General features: G+C 41.4%; 1 protein-coding gene across 1 annotated transcript; it reads left to right on the top strand.

The window, feature by feature from the left end:
• The first annotated feature begins 228 nt into the window (after positions 1 to 228).
• LOC138365315 (snake venom metalloprotease inhibitor 02A10-like) lies at positions 229 to 11,990 on the top strand. The gene is made up of 3 exons (XM_069325605.1): positions 229 to 295; positions 11,178 to 11,672; positions 11,707 to 11,990. Exons 1-3 carry the CDS (start codon positions 229 to 231, stop codon positions 11,988 to 11,990), a joined length of 846 nt encoding a protein of 281 aa, XP_069181706.1.
• The last annotated feature ends 3,426 nt before the right edge of the window (positions 11,991 to 15,416 follow it).

Here is a 15,416-nt window from a genome sequence, read left to right as displayed (position 1 = left end):
TGCGTCAAGCTCCAATGATCCCCCAAGCCAACATACATCAGAAAACTCTTGACTCCTGAAGGATTCGAACGCGGTCAGCCTGGGCCCTCCTTACCTCTTGGCAGTCCAGTACTGTAACCACTCAGACTTTACAAAAGTATTGGGAAGTCGTGAGGCTTATAACCCCAACACCCGACGGGACTCGATCGTGGCATTATTGACCACGATATTTCATCATATCACTTCAACATGCAGGCCCGCATCAACATCATGATGAACATCATGATGAACATACACTTGATGAACATCATCAAGTGTACGTGTGTGCACACAAATGTTATTTCCTGTCATTGATCCCCTGTGATGTTCGTGATCTCATTGTCAAGTAACAGGCGAGTCGTAATTGGAAGAACATTTTGAACGCCTTGATATCATCCAATTATCGAATACCCGGCGGGGCCCGGGTCAAACCGGAACTTGGGTGGAAGTGTTGATTTTACGCTGTTTGGATAGTTAACTTTAATACTTGAAATTCATCTCCATATCTAATTTCATACATAATTCTATATCTAAAATATCCAAAATATCCAAATAATAACTTTATATCTAATATATAATTCCATATCTAGCAACTAAATCTGCAATTTCATTAGTAATATACCCCCCGTGTCCACATAGTATACCACGCTCCATAAAATCAGTTGATATATTTTGACTAGCGTAATTCAGTTCACATTTGCCTACTAAATCATTGAGGAAATGAAACAATTTTTTTTTAATTTAATTCCTAACATCGTCAATTACTTTTTCCCTCTCTCGACAATTTTCGATTTTTGGGTTTGTGGTCGTTCATAATTAGTATTACATTTGAATTCCGCTTCGCACAATTTTATAAATCCTGGCAGCGTTGAATTTATTTAACGTTGGTACTTGAATGCAATATATGTATGTGTCTCTTATTGGAGAGAATATTGTATTCTACATTTCCAATATGGGTTCCTTTCATTAAACAAAATACCTTATTCTTTGTACTCACTATGAGTGCCTCACATTGGAAATAATACCGCAAACTTCATTTGTAATCAAACGTGTATAATTCCACAAGTTAAAAAAACACGATAAAGGCTGAAAAATTTGATCATTTGACCAAGTCTTGTTTCAAGCTTTGGAATAAATGCTTGTGGCAAGCATTGAAACACTTACTTGTGGCAAGCTTTGAAATACTTGCTTGTTGCAAGTTTTGAAACACTTGTTTTCCTATTTCGGTATTCAAGACGTCTGAGACAATCTTAATGTTAATAAAGTTTTATATTTTTTTTTAGTTTATTAATCTTTTTTTTTTAGGTTTTCTTAATTGTTATAATTCTCAATAATTTTTCAAATAATATCATTAAAGTTTTCTCATTGTGTCTCCTTGAGATTTTTGTATAAATATTCAAGTAGCTTAATTTTCGAACTTATAATTTAATGCTTCTAAAATATTTTGAATTTTTTTAAGAAGGATCATCTCTATATCCATTTCAATCCTATCGAGTTTCATATTGGTTTTCCAAATCCACTAAAATTATGAGCAATTTATACCTAAGAAAAAAACAAAACAGACCATCAGGGAAGAAACACTGAAAATGTGTTTTCATACAAAAGATAAATGAAAACTTGTCACAGAGTAATGTGATGAAATGCTCCTCAAGTCAGGGTTGTGTGGCATGTGTTTGATGCTAACAGTAAGTGTGTTCCTGGTTGGTGAGGCTATGTTATGCTATGCTACACTACACTATGCTATGCTGAACGCTGATAATTACAATCAGGGATCGCTGGTCTGATTTCCCGGCGAGACAGAAATGGTTTGGCACGTCTCTTTTCACCTAATGCCACTGTTCACCTACCAGTAAATAGGTAGCCTGGATTATATATAAGGCTTTCTGTCCCCGACAAAACGAATTATTACTATTCTCACACGTTCTTGTGATCTAATTGTACAGACAACTATCTTAAAATAACGTTCTAAATGAACGTTTCTTCTTCGCAAATATTTTTTACCCGTGTCGTAATTCTTAAGTTTTGTCGCTCGTTCCTTCCGTCTCTACATTAAACTTGTCTCCACATACTGTCACTCTCCTGTCTTCCCGGTTTCTTATTATTCTCCCTCTTGCTCTCTTCACATCCGCCTCTCTCCCTCGTCCATCCTCTTCTTCCTGCTTCTCTGCCACATCAATCTTCCCCCCCACCCTTTTTGACATTTTCCTCCGAATATCTTCATACTCTTTCTGTTATTTTTTATTTTCCAGCTTTTCTCGTGTATAAATATTCGTTCTACTCTTCCCAATTTGTTTGTTATTACGCTTACACTGTTGTTCTTTTGTTATAGCCCCAGAATCTGTCTACATAGCAAGGTGAGGGCGTAGCAATGTTGGCATCTTCAAGACGTGATCAGTTTGCAGTAGTTTTCCCTCAAGTGGTTTTCTTTTTCATCATAATTTTGTGATATATAGACTAAGCCAATATTTGTCTGACCGGTCTAATGGTAAAATCAATATTGTTTTTGCTCAATATATACATCACCATCTAAAATTTCAAGATAAAGGTTATTTAATGTCAAAAAAAATGTGTTTAATTTAGAATGTTGTACGTATGTTTAATCCGGCCATAATCATTCGTTAAGTTGTTACGAATAATGTTTATAATTTGTGATTTATATTATATATATATATATATATATATATATATATATATATATATATATATATATATATATATATATATATCAATAACTTTGCACAATTCCTGTGATCGGTGAGGTCTCGCCTCGAGAACAGTTCTAAGGCTACTTAGAAACTTCAAGGAATTGCATTTTCGAAGAAAAAAAATGTTGAAAATGTAAATTTTTTCATATACGGTTCCTTACCATTCGAAATGAACACAAATCCTTACTAAAATCGGTATTTAAAGATCAAGTCCAAAAAGCGTAAAATTCTCATCAACACTTCTCTTTGACATCTCGATCACTAATCTCATCAACAAGTTAGCTGTTATCATCAATTAGCTGACCGTTCAGCTACTAAACTAATGAAAAACCTGTCACCCTTCTGTCGCTATTTACCGTCTATTTCCTATGACTCGTTTTGCTCTCCCATCCATTACCTTCAATAAAACCTTTCATCTGTCCAATTATCTTCCTCTGTTTTTGTATTTTCTCCCTTTCCCACCTATTTTGTTTCTGTATATTTTGCTATGGCATTAAAATGTAAAAATACTGCCAGAAAAGCCACCTACCAATTCACTTAAATTGGAAATACAATAATAATAAGAATATAATAACAATAAACACAGAGGGAAATACAAAAAAGGGGTTTGTTTACGAGAAATCAGGAAATTAAAACCGTGTCAGGACAGGTAGAAAGCAGAACTTAATTATAAATCTCGAGTGTCCTGGAGATCGGATATAACATTGTCCAAAGGTTGACTCTGAGGAGACGGAGGCTCGATGAAAGGGAGTGTCGAGTGTCGATCACGGTGACAGAATAAAAAAAGTCCTGTCGGAGACAATTAGGGTGACGGGCAACCGGGCGACAGGGCACATGCATTTATCGAGATCGCAGACGGGTGGACCCGGCGGTGAAGAGCCATTAGGACATTAGATTATAAGAGACTGGTTGATGACAATAGACAGGTGGTTTAGAGCCGGCGAATGGCCAAGAGGACAGTTGATTACAGAGACGTGTCAATGTGACGGTAGCTTCACGATCCGGGGCCAGAATCACGAAAGCACTTACGCAAGCACTTACGAACGTGTACATCTTTCCTCAATCTTCGACGGCTTTGGTTACATTTATTTAACAGTTTACAAGCATGAAAACTTCCCATTGAACTGTTGTTATAAACAGCCTCCTGGTGCTTCGGAGCTCATTAACTGTTTAATAATTGGAAAAAAACTGCCAAACATTGAGAAAAGATGCACAGGTTCGTAAGTGTTTGCGTAAGTGCTTTCGTGAATCTGGCCCCCGGACATTTCACGACCCGGTAAGGACAGACCTACAGAGAGATGTAATTAGTCGCACGTGAAATATAGGTAGAAAATAAAACCATCGCATGATAAAAGACGCACTCCAGCGATACAGGAAAGAACTGAGACGGTGAGGGAAGAAGCAAGGCAGAGAGCACTTGATTGAGTCGAAGTACACACATACATAACTCCTCGACCGAGTAATCTGCGGAACACCTCACGACTGGCTGGAGGGATAACTAATGTGTCCATATGCTAAGATCTTGGTGAGAGTATAGGAGGAGAAATCGGGAAATAATACCTTAAACACCAGATGACTCTGAAGGACCTGTGTAGAATACGTGAATGCTGTCAAGGGGAGATTGAAAGCAATGTTCGGACTGTAAAATAAGGGGTGCGTGAAGGTATATTTAGACTGGAATTGGGGAACCGGTAAAAAATAAGAGAAGGGCCAGACGTTTCGCTCCATCCAAGACCGTCATCAAGTCGTGGACGGAACCGAAACGTCGTCATTCGCTTTATTTTCAAATGTGCGTAGGGGTTGGATGACTAATTTTCAGCTCCGTTATTGTGGCTTTCTGTCTTCATAGGAATACATTAAAAATGCCAATGGCCTATATGAGGCCACTCCTATTTATATCGAACACAAACTCATTCCTATATTCCAGACCTACGCTTGACGTAATCCAGCGAACCCACTTCAGCCTGATCAAGCTTAATGGTTTTATAAGCTTAATGGCTTTGTACATGACTGTTGTGATTAGGCAATAATAAGGGTGGGTGAATAGTACCAATGAACAGAGGGTGACAGGAGGGACTACATACGGTATTCAGGGAACCTCCTGTTTATTCCGTGACTCAAAATGGCCCCATTGACGTGTAATACCGCTGTCACGGTATTACACCGTGATACATCATTATTGTAAGATGACACCTGTCATCAATATCCTCAACACCTGTCATCTGTATCCTCAACATCTGTCATCAGCATCCTCGACACATGCAACCACCATCCCTGACATATCAATAGAATCTCTCTCTCTCTCTCTCTCCTCTCTCTCACCCGTCTCTCTCTTTTCTTTCTATCTCTCTCTCTCTTTTCAGCCCACCTCCCTCTCTCTCTAAGCATTGATATATCACCACTTTTGACAGGCTTTCAACCCAAACTCTTAACTTTGTCATTCCTCATATCCTGAGACAGCCCCATGAATGAGAGTTATGTCGGGCCAGCAGCGTGCATATTGGCAGGGTCTCACCTCGCCCCGTCTGCAGCTCCTCGCCAGAGATGACAGCTTCCACTTCTCCGTAATCCTCTAAGCTTCAAGGATTTCCCTAGAGGTTTAATAAGAACGTGAGAATAAAAACTAATGCTGAGGCCCAAACATGGTAGCTTCTGGTTATATATTCGTCAAAAACTCAAGTCATATATATGACTATACATATATATGACATATATATGATACATATATGTCTAAGCTTCACTTGAAACAAATCCAGCTATCCTAGATGTCTATTAGCCGTTAATTTGTGATATTTTCTTTTGCAATCTAATTTTCTTTTTTTCAATCAGATGGTAAGGTAATTATGAGGAAAAGAATCGTTGTTACAACCAAGTACGCATTTTACTGTTGAGTTAAACAGAGGCTACAGTTAAGGATTTGCGCCCAGTAAATCCTCCCCGGCCAGGATACGAACCCATGACAAAGCGCTCGCGGAACGCCAGGCGAGTGTCTTACCACTACACCACGGAGACTGTAAAGACTTGGAAGGAATACGAGGACAAGGAGCTGGAATTGGACGGACGGAAGGAACGATGCCCAATCACCTGAACCATCGAGGCTCGAACGGCGACCTTCAAGAAGCGAGACCTCCGCTCTACCGACGAGTCCAAGTGGTTGGGCTAACACGGGACAGGAGTTTGGTGTTAAGATAGACGATCCTGATGACGCCTCCGTCAATCTTAACGAACTGTAGATCCAAAAGCTCTATCTTCTCACATTTAAACTGTCAACAAAACTTTTGGGCAGTGATTGTGTCGAGGGGTTGACGAGCACTGCTAGAGGACTGACTGGACAGTATCTTTCACTGATGGTGGATGCTGGTGGATTAATTAGCATTTGGCTGGTGGGTTAATTAGCATTTGGCTGATGTATATATGCCAAACAGACTTTACTCCCTCCCACCACCCCTCCATAGGTTAAACTCGTCCAGGCTCTCCTCCAAAGGCGTATTCACCAAGCTATTCCTCACTGTTATCCAAAACGGTATTTTCTGGAGAATCCAATACTACTGTTCTATGTTATACTTTTTTTGGCAGATGATGAGTGACAATAACATGGCTGAAAATATGATGACCAGACCACACACCAGAAGATGTAGAGACGACTACGATGTTTCGCTCCGTCTTGGATCACTATCAAGTCGATTGAGTTGATAATATTATCACAATCGACTTGACAATGGTCCAGGACGGACCGAAACGTCGTCGTCTCTTCATCTTCTGATGTGTGGTTTACCCATCTTATTCTTTTTTCTTAAGTACCCGCCAAACACACTCCGAAACTACGACGTTGGTACAACGTTCGAACAAGTTTTTAACACCTCCTAACCAGTTATAACAACCAACATAGCAAGTTGTAACAACGTTCTAATACGTCATAAACACGTTAAGCCAAGATGTAACAACTTTATTACAAGTTGTAACAAGCGGAAAATAGAGACAGTTACGGTTTGTGTTTCCAGGGATAAGGTCTAGAGTTGGACTAGCTAAATGTTTTCCATCTGGTCTCAATTATATGTCTGCATTACGTGGGTGACCCTTTAAGCATAGGAAGTGAGCCAAGCGCTGCTCCAGAAAAATCAGCCGAGTCACGTGTAGAAGAATACTCATCGTTCGTAAACAGGGATGACATCTTCTGGGTAAACGAACACTGGTCAATATTTTGATAAAGATCTTAGAAAACTGGCTTGAGTCCTCCCCAACTTTTCTCACTCCATCGGACATCATTACTCGAGGGCAGAAAATATATCTTTTTTCTTCTCCGGTGTCTGTATGAGTAAGAAGGAAGATGGAGATGAGGAGGCTGTGGCGGGAATGACGGATGCTGTTGGTGATACGATGGTAGTGAGGGAGTGTAAAAGAGTCTTGGAGAGAGAGAGAGAGAGAGAGAGAGAGAGAGAGAGAGAGAGAGAGAGAGAGAGAGAGAGAGAGAGAGAGAGAGAGAGAGAGAGAGAGAGAGAGAGGGAGAGAGAGAGAGAGAGAGAGAGAGAGAGAGAGAGAGAGAGATGACAGTTTTTGAAGTGCAAAATAACAATACCATCTATTCAACTAGACTATTTATTGAACCCTGAACCTTTATCATGTTAATTACATCCACAACTCCCCCCCTCCCCCCCCATTAAAAAAACAACACCTGTAGTGACAGGTGTTGACTTCCTCAGCGGCAAATATCTTCATATATATATTTTTTCCTCACTGACCAAACTGTGGATTTCATTCCGGTTATTCGTTTCATTTTTATCCATTCTGTTTTTGACATCCTTCAAATACAATAGATTTTGCCGATATATTAAGCCATCCGGACCTGTTAAAATTTTCAACCTGTCAGTTCTCCATTATTTTCTTACCAAACTCGCTTGAAATTTTAGACCGAATTATTTTCTCGCTGACAATAAATTCAGGTAACGAATCTGACCTATCTTTTGACTCATGTTATGCTCTTAGTGACTCGTGTTACTCGGCCATTGACTCATGTTACACGGCCATTGACTCATGTTACACTGTTATTGACTTATGTTACACTGTTATTGACTCATGTTGCACGGCCATTGACTCATGTTACACGGCCATTGACTTACGTTTCACTGTTATTAACTGATATTGATAAGTGATAAAGTGGCACTCATTTTCTCGTGCCACTTTAAGTGACTCACGCCACACACTTACTGACCCACGCCACACACTTACTGACCCACGCCACACACTTACTGACCAACGCCACACACTTACTGACCCACGCCACACACTGACCCACGCCACACACTTACTGACCCACGCCACACACTTACTGACCCACGCCACACACTTACTGACCCACGCCACACACTTACTGACCCATGCCACTCTCTCTTCCATACACCTATACACCGGGTACGAGAAATACACAATAACCCTACACTCACAACATACACAGACACACAAACAGCCACATAACTCATACAACTGGCAAACAACATGACAATTCGAAGCGTTTTCTTGGGCAAATAATATTGTCGAGACTTTAAATTTCAACACTGATAATGTTCCTAAAAAAAAATAAAAAAAATCACCGAGTAGTTTAATAAATTTGTCATAATTAATATGAAAATAAAACGCCAATGCACCAAAAATATTCGAATTTTGACATTTTTTTTAGATATAAAAAACGGGGGAAATTTTCATATTTTGCCAATTCTAATAATTTTTTTTTAAATATATCCGTGTCTCATTGATGAGGAAGGGCGCTCCCGAAGGACTGAAACGCCTGAAGTACGAATGGGGGTCCTGGAACAGGGTATAGGTGGGATGGGGTTCCTGTAGGAGGCTGTAGGTGGGATGGGGTTCCTGTAGGAGGCTGTAGGTGGGATGGGGTTCCTGTAGGAGGCTGTAGGTGGGATGGGAGCTCCTGTAGGAGGCTGTAGGTGGGATGGGGTTCCTGTAGGAGGCTGTAGGTGGGATGGGAGCTCCTGTAGGAGGCTGTAGGTGGGATGGAAGCTCCTGTAGGAGGCTGTAGGTGGGATGGGGTTCCTGTAGGAGGCTGTAGGTGGGATGGGAGCTCCTGTAGGAGGCTGTAGGTGGGATGGAAGCTCCTGTAGGAGGCTGTAGGTGGGATGGGAGCTCCTGTAGGAGGCTGTAGGTGGGATGGAAGCTCCTGTAGGAGGCTGTAGGTGGGATGGGGTTCCTGTAGGAGGCTGTAGGTGGGATGGAAGCTCCTGTAGGAGGCTGTAGGTGGGATGCAACTCCTGAAGTACCAGCGGAATGTGTTTAAAATAGAAACCCTTGCATTTGGCTACACCAAAAGAAAATTCGAAATGTAAATTACAAAATAATATTCCCACAGGAACAACGTGCAAAGGGATCATATATTAAATGACGTATAGATCCACACTTGTATTAATTACATGCAAGAATTAGAAACGTTCTGTTGAGAGACCTTTAATAATACCACGATGGCTTGAACAGTCTATAAATGTCGACAGGAATGAACACTGAACACTACCTCACGACGGGAATGAACACTGAACACTACCTCACAACTGGAATGAACACTGAACACTACCTCACGACTGGAATGAACACTGAACACTACCTCACGACAGGAATGAACACTGAACACTACCTCACGACGGGAATGAACACTGAACACTACCTCACGACAGGAATGAACACTGAACACTACCTCACGACTGGAATGAACACTGAACACTACCTCACGACTGGAATGAACACTGAACACTACCTCACGACTGGAATGAATACTGAACACTACCTCACGACAGGAATGAACACTGAACACTACCTCACGACAGGAATGAACACTGAACACTACCTCACGACAGGAATGAACACTGAACACTACCTCACGACTGGAATGAACACTGAACACTACCTCACGACTGGAATGAACAGACTGCCTCACGAAAAGATACAGAAAAACACTTTCTTAACACAATATATGTATTGTTTTTATCATAAGTTTAATTTTCAAAACAAATAATAATGTCTTGTGTAGAGCACAAAACACCTTATGACGCACGGTATATAAAAAGCTAAACACATTGTGGTGTAAGTAACACAATTAGACAAAATCCTTCAAGATCTTAAAACCCTCCAAGATCTTTAGACCCTGCGACATTTTCAAGCATCAATGAATATTGCTCAAAAAATCTTTCTTTCAAAAGCCCACAAACCCGTCTCACAGACTGCAGCCCGTCCTCCAAACAAAGATCCAAAAGTGATTCCATGCACCCGCCAAACCCCCTGTTTATGAATGAAAAGCGGTTTACACACGACTCACAACTGCTGACGTTCGAACATATCCGGAACAAGTGCTTCACTGACGAATTTTGTTCGAATCACAACGCTATAAATGCTTCACCCACGTACTACAAATACAAATAATCGTCAACAGAACCTAAACACCTAACCTAACCTATCCTATGCCTATATATACACAATATGCCAATATATTATAATATTAATTTATACTTGAGAAAATTCCCGTTTTGAATGAACAGCATGTTAAAATTTATGAATGCGTCTGTGGGGTCGACCGCTGGATGTAATGGACTTGAGTCGAGGACGGGTTGCAGACTGTGTTCAAAACGCTCCGCCTCCACACAACTTTAAAATCTTCCTCGTCTTTAAACCCTTCTATATATCATACTCCCATACCCCTCCCCCACCACCACCACCCACATGTTTGCTCTGTATCAGGGCATAATACGCCCGGACACTGAAGCTTGGTAAAAGCCGAGAGCTTTTTCCCCCCCTCGGAGAATATCAAATGACATCAGCTGAAGAACAAACACTTTGCTTGGATTATCGCGGTGTGCGTTTTCCTATCAGGCGATACGAGAGGAAACCGGGCGAGTGGGAGGTCCGGGCAAGTGGGAGGTCCGGGCAAGTGGGAGGTCCGGGCGAGAGGAAAGTCCGGGCGAGCAGGAAAGTCTTGTTTCCGGCAAATATTATGTAGCTCGGATTTTTCGTCATATACGGCTCAAAAGAACCAGAATCAAGTACACTAAGCATTCATCAGGCCTTTATACAACCACCTACGAAACCTATCTATCTTTTCTAAATCATGGAATATCCATGTGCATTTATTCAGCAGTTTATGGGGCTCCTAAGCACTATACGACGTTGTTTGTCACAGAGTTAACCTTGAACTGTGATGTTTCGACGCTCGTTAAATGGGCTACAAATGTAAACAAACTCGCCATACTTATTGAAAGATTTAGAGGTTTCGTAAGAGGATGCGTCATTGTTTGACGAAGTCATGGCCAGAAGGGCACTACTTCCTGGCTAACGAAGCCCTCGTTATCAGATTAGCGAGCAATCAGTAGTTAATGGCAAGCTAAATATAATCAACTGGTAATTGGCTCAGTCAATTATTGCTGATTAGTGACACCAGGAGCTGTTGAACCCCCACACCAGGTAATAACCCCAAGCTGCTGGACCCCACATCAGGTAACGACGCCAAGCTGCTGGACCCCACACCAGGTAATGACCCCAAGCTGCTGGACCCCACACCAGGTAATAACCCCAAGCTGCTGGACCCCACATCAGGTAACGACGCCAAGCTGCTGGACCCCACACCAGGTAATGACCCCAAGCTGCTGAACCCCACACCAGGTAATGACCCCAAGCTGCTGGACCCCACACCAGGTAATAACCCCAAGCTGCTGGACCCCATGGTAGGTAATAACCCCAAGCTGCTGGACCCCACACCAGGTAATAACCCCAAGCTGCTGGACCCCACATCAGGTAACGACCCCAAGCTGCTGAACCCCTCATCAGGTAATGACCCCAAGCTGCTGGACCCCACATCAGGTAACGACCCCAAGCTGCTGAACCCCTCATCAGGTAATGACCCCAAGCTGCTGGACCCCATGCCAGGTAATAACCCCAAGCTGCTGGACCCCTCATCAGGTAATGACCCCAAGCTGCTGGACCCCCACATCAGGTAACGACCACAAGCTGCTGGACCCCACACCAGGTAATGACCCCAAGCTGCTGGACCCCACACCAGGTAATGACCCCAAGCTGCTGGACCCCACATCAGGTAATGACCCCAAGCTGCTGGACCCCACACCAGGTAATAACCCCAAGCTCCTGGACCCCACACCAGGTAATAACCCCAAGCTGCTGGACCCCACACCAGGTAATAACCCCAAGCTCCTGGACCCCACATCAGGTAATGACCCCAAGCTGCTGGACCCCACACCAGATAACGACCCCTTGTTGTAGCACCCCCTACAACAGGTATGGACTGCTACAGCTTGATACAACTACAGTCGCATACAGGGCATGAACTCACAGTGTTCGGATACAATGCCTGGTAAGCGCCGAGGTAAAATATTCGAGAGGCCATTAGCAAGGCTCCCAAGCACACACACACAAAATAATGTCTGTATAACATGTTAAACAGAATGCATGGTTTCACATATGTGAAGTTCGATTGTATACAAACCAGCGTATTACGTACGTATTGTGTGTTAATATAGATATAATGCTGCATACTTGGGGAAATACATGCAATAATATAGCGAATGTGTAAGGATACATACGTATAATGTTGTATAGGATGCGTTAGGATGCATAGCAATAATACTAAGTAGCAGTTACAGCCTGGCCTTAAAACATATTATACACAATATGTATAACTATCCACATATGTATATGTATTCAAATTTGAGAGTAACACGAAAATAATCCACGCTCTTTCGTGATTTAACGCATTTTCAATGAGTAGAATATGTATTTCCTGTGATACTGTAATCCCACTATTTACGTCCGAAATTGTTTTCTAGACACAGACTTAAATCGAAGCATTGCAAATCTAAACCTATTAACCCATAAGATCCAATGGTATAACGTGGAATTGCGCTCCGGTGGAAAATCAAAATGTCTCTAGAGAGAAAATTCCCAAAGGAAAAAAAATAAAAAGCCTACAAAATACAATACAATACAATATAGTTGTACTTACCTGAGACAGTAGAGTGGCGAGTATTGAGGAACAAATGTCTTACAATCTTCACATGTTGGGAGGGAATTGTTTGGCTGCGTGTAATAAGCTCTCTACCACACTGGCCATTTTCGTGTTGCCGTAGACTACAACGACACTTTAGCAGCACTCACTAACCACCGCTGCTGCTGCTGCTGCTGCTGCTGCTGTTGCTGCTGCTTACTGTAAGGGTTTAACACCTCTCAAAAATCACTCACATACTCTACTGTTTTAAGTACTTAAAATACTCTCTCAGTGCCTAAGGCTTAGTTATCAAGCAGCTCACCGGCATGTTTTTATATACACAATCTTAAAAACCAAACACTTAAATACACTACACTTAAATCAGCGAACACTTAAATACGAGCACTTAAATCCGAACACTTAAATGCGAGCACTTAAATCCGAACACTTAAATGCGAGCACCTAAATCCGAACACTTAAATTCAACCAATTTCTCAAAATTAACCAAAAAACAAAAAGCAAATGATTAGTTTTCATATGTCTCGAATCACTTACTGGACAGGGGGGGGGGGGGGAGATTCGAGGTTCCAAATAATTCTTCCCACAATCACCGGTGGACGAGGGCGGAGGCCGCCCGAACCACAAACTGCTCTTAAACACACGAAACGCTTCAAATTTCACGGCACAACTGATGGCTTTTTTCCCCCAGGTTCTCTAAGGACGCCAGTACAACTCGGTGAACGCGTTACACTCATGTTCGACCGCTGTAAACGGTAAGAATACATGAGACTGACCCGGCCGCGTACGTCCTTCACGGGAGGTAAACACAGGCAGCTGGTCGCTTAAGGTACGCCGCGCCCCGTGGCTGCCGTCTCATTCGAAGCGGATAATTTAACTTTATTTCCATAATTGCTAATTTTGGGTTAAAGTTTTAGATATTAAATAAATGTAAATCGAAATTTTATCGTTAAAGTTCACTTTTTAAATGACCGAAAGTCCATTAATCGAGTATATTAGTTATTTATTTGATTTGATTTTAATATTTGGCAACACATCGTAATGTCAAATTACGAAATGAGGTATCCAGTTATTCTACACAATTTCTTCTTGTTTCGGGTATTTGAATAAACTAAAATAACCACGCTAATATACAACAGTCATTTTTTTCGTCTCGAAAATGAAGAATTTGTGGAAATGGTGGACAACTGTTTTCCTAAACAATTCATCACGAAACAACGCGTGAAAACAATGTTAAGTTTTTTTACCCAACAGAGACACTAACAAATTACGATGAAGAGTAATGACTGGCACTCTAAATTACTACTTTGTCTCTGTATTAACTTGAGAAAAACGTGATATTTTACAGTCTTGAACTAATCCATATTGGTAGTGATGTAGGCAATGTTCAGTTGTTACCAGGGAGGAAGCTGTTAAGCACATAGAAAACTAAAAACCTATCAAGTCCCTAAGATCAAACTCAATCTTATCTAGATCTTAAACAAAAATGTAAAAACGAGCTAAGTGAGCCTTCGACTTCTATATATAATAAATCATTACTGTCGAGCAAAGTACCAGAATTGTGCAGTTGCAAATGTTGCAGTACTCGCTAAGAAAAAGTAACAAATCCCTTGCGTCGAATTATCATCCAAATAGCCTTTCGTCTACTGTGGTAAAGCTGCTTGAATCGATAAAAGTAAAAGCAATTCGGCTATAACGTCAAAGGCATGGATTAGTAAAGCATGCAAAAGGGGTTTTACTAATGGCCGGTCCTGTTTAAAAAAATCTACTGTATTTTTATATATATAGTAATTGATAGCAACAGCTGGCGACATTGTGTACCTTGTCTATAGCAAAGCTTTTGATACTGTCTCATAGACAACTGAATAGAAAGGTAGAGAGAGGCTCGCGGTATTAGGGAAAGCAAACCTAAGTAGGATAAAGGCATGATTAATTCAAAGGAAATTACACTGATTATTTACATTTACACTGATTAATTAGTGTAAATGAAGTTAAATCAGTGTGGGAACCGATGTAAAAGGAGTGTATCAAGGCTGTCAAGGGACCTCTGATGTCTACCATATATATATAAACGATTCAGATAAAAGACTGAACAGCAACATTTGTAAATCTCCGGACGATACAATATCAAGGCGAGAAATGAATACAGAAGATATAAAATCACCTCAAGACGAACTAGATAATTTTTTATAAATAGACGAGGTATTGCCAGATAGATACCTACCTTGAGGCTACCTTGAGGTGCTTCCGGGGCTTAGTGTCCCCGCGGCCCGGTCGTCGACCAGGCCTCCTGGTTGCTGGACTGATCAACCAGGCTGTTAGACGCGGCTGCTCGCAGCCTGACGTATGAGTCACAGCCTGGTTGATCAGGTATCCTTTGGAGGTGCTTATCCAGTTCTCTCTTGAACACTGTGAGGGGTTTGCCAGTTATGCCCCTTATGTGTAGTGGAAGCGTGTTGAACAGTCTCGGGCCTCTGATGTTCAGTTGATGCAGATGCAGTCAAACTAAATCTATCTGTTAGATAGATGCAGTTTCCTAAATCTTAAGTTTACATTCTAACCCAACTAAGCAAAAACAAACTTTATACATTGTTCCTTGACGCGGCAAATTCTTCTGTGATAATTCTCCTGCAAATTTGACAAAAGACAGAATGATGCGAATACTTGCAAACACTCCCAAGTTTAAA

Source organism: Procambarus clarkii, chromosome 16 (genome assembly GCF_040958095.1).
Source record: "Procambarus clarkii isolate CNS0578487 chromosome 16, FALCON_Pclarkii_2.0, whole genome shotgun sequence".
Lineage (NCBI taxonomy): Eukaryota > Metazoa > Arthropoda > Malacostraca > Decapoda > Cambaridae > Procambarus > Procambarus clarkii.
This window is presented reverse-complemented; position numbering and strand designations above follow the sequence as displayed.